General features: G+C 32.6%; 1 protein-coding gene across 2 annotated transcripts in view; it reads left to right on the top strand.

The window, feature by feature from the left end:
• Positions 1–6,788, top strand: part of Asph (Aspartyl beta-hydroxylase) — a 284,141-nt gene extending 277,353 nt beyond the window's left edge. For both annotated transcript variants that reach the window (XM_090406732.1, XM_090406733.1), the window contains exon 14: positions 5,618–6,788. In XM_090406732.1, coding sequence (XP_090262858.1) covers positions 5,618–5,768 — 151 coding nt within the window. In that variant the 3' untranslated portion in view covers positions 5,769–6,788. The remainder of the gene's footprint in view (positions 1–5,617) is intronic.
• Positions 6,789–8,193: the final 1,405 nt, after the last annotated feature.

The following is an 8,193-nucleotide window of genomic DNA, read 5'->3' on the forward strand; positions in this document are numbered from 1 at the left end:
TCTTCTAACCAGTTATTCTTGTCTCTTTTAACTAGTTTTCTAATTTCTGTGGTTAATCTATTATTTTCATTTCTGTTTTAGCTTAATTTGAGATCAAATCCTTTTTACTTTCTCTTTCTGTGTAACCTATTGTTTTTTTTGCTGATTTTAATATTATTTCCTTTAATTTGCACCAATGTTCTTCGATGTTTATATTCTGTTTTGGGTTCGTTCAGGTTTTTATCTAGTTCTAGTTTATATTTTCTTAGAATATTGTTGTCTTGTAGTTTTTTTTTACATTCAATCTCCTTTTTACTCTAAAAGTGCTTTCAGATTTTAACTTTATTCTTAGGTTTGCTAATACTAGCTTATGGTCTGATCCACAATCTGCAGAAAAGGATCTGCAATTTAGGATACTTAATTTCCATCTTTGGTTTACAATAATATAGTCTATCATATTCTTGGTTTGTCTGTCTGGTGATATCCATGTCCATTTTCTTTGGGGTTTTGGATGTTTAAAGAGAGTGTTGGTTATTGTTAGTCTATTATTTGAGCAGAAGTTTAGCCATCTTTCGCTACGTTCATTGCTTTCTCCATACCCGAACTTTCCAATTACTCTTGGCCAGGTGTTCCAGTCTTTGCCTACTTTTGCATTTAAGTCCCCCATTACAATTAGGAGATCTTGACTTGATGTCTGCTGTACTGCTTTTTGCAAATCTATATAGAATTCCTCAATGTCTTCTTCTGATGATGTCGAAGTTAGTGAGTATACTTGAATAATAGTCAGTGATCCGATTGATGTTTTAAATCTTGCTTTAATTATCCTAGGTGAGATAGGATTGTAAGACAATAGAGAGTTTTGAGCCTTTGGTTTTAATATAAGTGCTACTCCTTCGTGTTTGTTGTCCTCCCTACCTGAAGTTAAAATTTTGTACTGTCCATGGTGGAATTCTCCTTTTCCAGTCCATCTGGTTTTGCAGAGTCCAATCACTTCCCATTGGTAGTTGTCTAATTCATGTAATAGTATTTCCAATACTCCTTCCTGGTGAAGAGTTTTTACATTCCATGTTCCTATGTTTTTCTTGCAATTTAGGATACTTGCAGGAAAACATCAAACCAAAACATCACAAACTAGGTGATGTTTTGTTCCAATAGCATATTTTTCGCCTTCACTATCTTGGTAACCTAATAGTGGGTGCGACCCTTGTTTGACCGGGCAATGGTCGAGCCAACGTGTATCTTTAGGTTTGTTAGAGTTCATTCGGTTTCAGTGGTTAAGTTTCATCAATTGTCAACCACCACTCCTTGACCTGAATTCAGCCGCTCCTAACATGAAGTACAGATGCTGTTTACAGCCGATTCACCAAATACATTTGCTGCTTGAGATTGCGCTGAGATTCATATTATACAGTAAATTCGAGGCATGACCATTTCAGCTTAACACCACTGTAGTATTCATTCTAATATCCCCTCAGACCCTATTGCTGAATTCTTATTCAGTTTATGCAGCAGCAGTTCTAATACTGCTTCCTCATATACCTGAGTTATGGAGTTTCTTTTTTGCTTACATCAGGTTCATAGCTCTTATCCAAATGGACACTCATTATTTAAACAACCACTTCTGCATCTGTCACCCACATAACATCTGCATTCAGTAGAGTTAGTCCTCCACATTCATTCTTTATTTTAATTGTAGCAAAAAAAAAAAAAAAAAAAAAAAAAAATCAGCTAACGCCTTTTTATTCCCGTATGTGGGGAGTAGGCGAGGCCATTTAGCCCTGTCTAACTTTTGGAGACTGAGTGGGCAGTTCAATCTCCACTGGTACCAATCAGAGATAGATGGCCCAAGGCTATCACTATTAAGCGGTACTCAGTGAAGAGAGACGGCTCAAATGTGCCGCCATCTCGTGGTCCCTAACCCTAACACAATATATTTAATGTCTGAAATAATGTGGGTTCTACGGTCGATTTTCTTGAGTTTACAGGACGAAAAACCCGAGTTTCCGGGAGGAAAAACCTGCTTGCCCGTGCCAGAGATCGACTAACTCGGGAACCGGTCGAAAAAAGGCTTAGAAAAATTTCCTCTAGTCGCCGACTAGACTCGAAACCAAGTCTTCCTTCGTGCGGCCAAGCGCCGTGGTTGGCAAACGCCACATCCACTGAGCTACACATGCTCTTGTAGCATAACCATAAAATCTTTTGGGCTGTCTTTATCTTGCAGAGCCAGTTTCTTTCCATACTCAGGCTTAGCTTTCTGTACAATACTTGTAACTCTTCTGACGTCATCCTTAAGTACACAGTGTTCCTTCCACATCATCTTAATAAGAAGAGATACTTAAGAATTTCTTACTTAATGAGATTGCATGTCCATTTTACGTCTACATTATTTATTCTTCAAATTCTATGGGCACATCCTGATATTGCATCATTTAAGGATTTGCTTCAAAGAATAACTCAACTTACAGTGCAATCAAACATCCTTTTGACCAGGATATCAGAAATTTTATGAAGTATTTAAAAAAATCTTCTGTACTTTATATTTTCTCAAAATCTTTGGATTGGACTGAAAGTTAATCACAGTCCGGTAATAAGATATAGAATGACATTATAAAATAGGAAATATAATGCTTAAAAGTCTTAATTGTTAAGAGGCATGCATACTTATAATTTGAGTAATATTAGCAGGCTCTTTCAAAATATAGGTAACCCCTGTATAACATGGCATTCCTGCAACATGTCTTGCTCTTACACAGTTCGAGAATTGGGGAAATCCCCCATACAACACAGGACATGATGAGAGCTTTTAAGAATAAGCACGAGCTCATTTGATATTTTTCATTCAAGCATGTATGTCATGTCAGATTTGCGTACAGAATTTTAGAATTTATTAGAATTTCAAATTCATTTTGTTCGTGGAGTATTAAACATATTTTAAGACTTTCAGTGTTTTCTTCTTTGTACATTTTTTGTATGTATTATTGAACATCAGGTTTTAATGCTGACGAGATGAGCCATTGTTGGAAAAAAATGCCCAAGAGAACATTTATTTCAAAAAATTAAAAAGTTGCACCAGGTTTTAAAATATCAAAAGATCGTGTAACATTACTTATGTGTAGTAATGTTTCAGGCGATCACATGGTAAAACCCATGCTAGTTTATAAATCCCTCAATCCTCGTGCAATGAAAAACCTAAATAAGAGTGTTTTACCAGTATATTGGATGGCAAATAAGAAAGCTTGGGTAACTACTGATTTATTTAAAAAATGGTTTCTAAACTGTTTTCTACCAAGTGTGGAAAACTACTTAAAGCAGAAAAATCTAGATTTTAAAGTTCTACTGATGTTGGATAATGCACCCAGGCATCCAAAAGATTTAAATCACCCATATGTCAAAATAATTTTCTTACCACCAAATACAAGTTCATTACTTCAACCATTAGATCAGAGATTTATAGTTTCATTTAAAACTAATTACTTCAGGAAATCGTTGCAATGGGTTTTGAATAAAGTCGACAAATCTATCGAAGTCATGGAAACTTTTTACAATTTTGGACTGTATTAATCTCATAACTTCATCCATCAAAGAAATAAAACCAAACAACATTAAATGCCTGTTGGAAAAATATATGGCCAGAGTCAGTTCAAAGCAAAAATCTAATCAAGCCAGCAGAAAACAGAATGGATGCAATAATAGAACTTGCTAAGTCTCTAGGAGGGGAAGGTTTTGACAATATGTATGTCGAAGATATTCAAGAATTACTGGTGGAAGAAGAGACTAATGAAGCAAATTTGGTGGAAATGGCATCTGGGATAAACCAGATTAATTCAGAGGACAAAAGCAGATGGAAATGAAGTTAAACATTTTACCCTAAAAAGCATAAAGAAAGGCCTAGACTTAGCTGAACAATTGGAGTTATATTTTCTAAATGAAGACCCTTCCACTGAAAGAAGCACAAATTTTAAGAGAGAACTTCACAAGTGCTTAGCTCCATACAACAAAATTTATAAAGATCTCTCAGCTAAAAGCAAACAATCGAAAATAACATATTTTTTGCAAAAAGTAGATGTAATTATGTAACATTATGTAATACTTTTGATCAATTATTGTTTTAATAAACATACATTTCTCTTAGTTATAAGAAGAAAATAGTATGGTTCTTTTAACTTTTGGAACCTAACCCTGTTTTTTGTTTCATACAACACAGCATTTTTTTTAGGAACCTAACGACTGTGTTATACGGGGGGGGGGGGGGTTACCTATATAAAATATAACATTTGGCAGGAAAATAATGGTTTTGATGACTGCTTTTTTTTGTTTTCTAGGAATCCTTGTCATTATAATTAACATTCATTTGATGAAATATTCATAAAAATTAGTTTTAGTGGCCTCTGTTAATCTTACTAAACTGATGACAATGTTTCCTTCTGTGAATAGAGTTTGGTCTACTCCAAGAGAAATGTTATCAACTCTGCTTTGTTGGCTTTATACATTGTTTTGTGAGTGATCTTAATCCCAAGTTCAGAATTTATTTGGGATTTTAGAAATAATTTTAGTGATATTGCCAGTGTTGAATTGGTCAAATGCAGTGCTTTCTGAACTCCTACCAAAGGATCTCTGAAGTTTAACTTGCAAAGTAATAGTTTTCAAATTAGACAGCTTTTGTCACTTGTTTTAAATGAATACAAATAAGATAAACGATGCATATATAATTTTGCTCATGAGAACAAACTACAGTAGTACTGTTTATCCAACTTTCAAATTAACTGACCCTTGCATGTCAACTGAGTTCTGATAATTGAAGGGTCCAATAAAATGTTAGATTACTGTAATTAATTTGGTGTGTAGGATATATACAATTATTTGTGATTTGCAGAGAAAAGTGCAATTGAAGTATAAAAGTATAAATATCAAAATATTACCCCATTTTTTTTTACAAAAAAAAACATTACTTTTATACATTCCACTCTTACTATAACATACTGTGGAAAATTCCAGTTGCCCTATATTGATCTTTCAGAGGAAAATTTACTAAACTTTCTATCATAACAGATTATTCCTTTAGCCTTCTGTAAGTTTTTGGTAGTGAGAGTCAATTTGTAGATAATTATAACCTATTTTTTTGTCTTTTGCTAAGTTCTAATGATTGTCAAAATTATATTAAATTTCATATGGCTAGTTTATAATAAATTGAATATAATTCTTTTATCTTATACATAAAGTTCTGGAAATTAAACATGCAATTTCCATAACTTAATATATCTTTTGACCTTATTAGTCTTCTCATGCTTACGCTATATATAGTCTGTTGTAAGGAAGTCAGATTACTCATATAAACATTACATTATATGTATTACATAGTTTTCAAATTTGCTTTAATCATAACTGATTTCTTTATTAAATTTATGATAAGCTAAGTTTTATTTCATAGAAATTCTGGTTCAAATGATTCAATATAGTACACATTCAGTGTAGTTATATGGTATTCCATGTAAAAAAAAAATTGAATTGAGTTTTTGTATTATACCATGACAAGAGCATGGCTTGCTGAGCATTCGTATTTTTCAAATTGCAAGACCATTTATTCAGATTTTAACTGTTATGTGATATTTTATTATTTATTTTATCTTATTTTCTAAAGACAGTGGAAAGAAGGCAAAGTGATTATGTTTGATGACTCCTTTGAACATGAAGTCTGGCATAATGGGAGCTCTTTCCGTCTTATATTGATTGTTGATTTCTGGCATCCAGAACTGACAGCTCACCAGAAAGCAACTTTGAGTGCTATATGATTTTTCTAAATCTTATGTGAAGGGGATGACCATAATGATTGTAGATATTTTGTTCTTCAGAAACAAACAAAAAAAAATTACAATAATAATTAAATTTCATCTAGCTTAAATGAAAGCAATAATGCACTAGAATCTATAAATTTTTTAATTGATCTTATATGCAAAATGTACTGTTTTGGGAGAGCTATTCTTCAAGTTTGATGGATACAAAGTCAGAGGCAGCTATGTTTTTGATGGTGTTGAGTTCATAATTGCAACTAAATTAGTTTTAAGGATTTTGTGCATCATGTTTGTTCAAGATTGTTATTGCCTTGCTAAAAAGAGATCATGTTGCTAATATTGTTACTGTTAGCATATCACATTGTTAAATATTTCATAATGAAATACTCAATTGTATTTTTATAGTGTTACATTTATAAAAAAAATTTTACTGTGAATATTTCTGTGATCAAACAAATATAAGGTTGTATAAATGATTTTAAAAATTGTCCTAGTTTACTTATCACAATCCCCAATAAAAGTGCCTTAGCTAGCCTGGTTGCAGTGCTAGGATTTTTATCAAAGTACCTGTTCTCATGCATGATCTAGCAGGTGGTCTTGTCTAAATTATATACATACATACATAATATATATATTATTATTATTTATTCTACTTGATTGGACTTTCTCTGGTAAAAAAAAACATTTATTCTTTTTTGTAAAATAGTACTTATAAAACAATTAGAAAATATTTATGTTAAGTAAAGATTAATTGACCTGTAAAAATTATTTTGTGACATACCATTTATGTTATTACACTGGAAAGAAACAAAGTAGTAGTTGTTGCAAAACTACAATTGTATAAATTATGTTTTTGTCTTTTTTGGTTATTATTGTCTATGGGCTGTTTTATGTTGAAGTCCCAGTGATTGTAAAACTTTTTTTTTTCCCCTGCGCATACCTACAATGTATTCTTTATCATGTTGTTACTACCTTCAATAAGTCTGTCTTTTGCCAAGATTAAAACTTAAGATAATTTAACTGGTCAGGTTATTCATTTTCATATTGCATTATTCAAACTTTTAATTATTAGGTAACACTTTAATCAGCAATACTTGGCATATTTTATTCTGGACATTGGTCAGTTTGTGATGCAGTGAAGAAAAATGAGAAACATTCTTGAGTGAAATATACCTTTGTTGTTTGTCATAATAAAAAAAAAATCCACCTGCAAAACATTGCTAATCTATGATACAATGTGGTGCTGTGAGATGGGCTAGATAATTCAGAAACTCTGAATCTCAGCTTATTCCCACATATTGATAGGAACCTTCATAGCTCAGTCAGTATAGACGAAGTCCTTTGGTTGGAAAGACCTGGGTTCAATTCCTGTCCATGATGTGAGGAACCTTTATCTGGTCTCTTTCAACTAAAGGTGAGTTAGCCAGTCTCATACGGAGGTAGAGGGTTTTTTCACCTGGAAACTCTGATTTTTCATCCCTCACACACATGGATCTATAGTCATAAAATACATATCATTAAGAGGACTCAACTCATCCTAAGGGATAGGGGAAAAAAGGGAGGAACCCCATACGAAATAAATAATTCCCACATTTTCCTGTTCTTCATCATCTGTTACCATCTACAAAAGACAAATGGCACTTCTATTGTTATGAGGAATCTGATGTTTACCAGATTCCTCATGAATATAATATGACACACTTGGGGCAGACACTGTTCTGTGAAAAAAAGAATTGAACTTTGGTATTGCATTGAATATGTGACACCTCAAAAGTCTGGTCTGGCACAGCACAGTATTGATACGACACAGTATTTGGTGGGATGAAGCTCGTCTTCTCCATAGATGCAGTTTTAAGCCTTTTCGAAGAATGTTGTGAAACCCTTTTGTTTGGGAAATTCTCATTTTATGTAAACATCAAAAATAGTTTTAATATTATTTATTAATATCTAGCTTGTGGCAACTATTTTTAATTGGTAAACCAATTGTTGTATGTATCGTGTATTCCTGTTTTTTGATTTGCTTGTTTCTACACAGTGATGATATACTGTTATTTTCAGTACAAAATATCTGTACTCATTAAAGTTAATTACTGTGGTTAATAAAAACATAAGGTTATTTATGATTAAGTTTACATTGTTTAATTTCCTATCGACAGTTTTTCTCCAAATTAGTCCAGTATTTATAGTTATATCTAATATTTTGATCTTCTAAGGCACTTCTGACTTAATAAGTCCACCTAGATCTTGGTCTTCTTCTAGGTCTCTCTTTGCTAACTTTTCCATTCTGCTCACACATTTCTGAATGCTAATAATCATTAATAGTGTCAACTTAATTCCTAATATCTTCATTTTTAATATGATCCTGCCATTTGGCAGAATGATATTAGGATTCAAGTTGGTGCCATCTGTTCAGGTCTCTAATCTT

This window comes from Typopeltis vanoorti, chromosome 17 (assembly GCF_054136105.1).
Source record: "Typopeltis vanoorti isolate ZY-2024b chromosome 17, IOZ_Tvanoo_1.0, whole genome shotgun sequence".
Classification (NCBI taxonomy): Eukaryota; Metazoa; Arthropoda; class Arachnida; order Uropygi; family Thelyphonidae; genus Typopeltis; species Typopeltis vanoorti.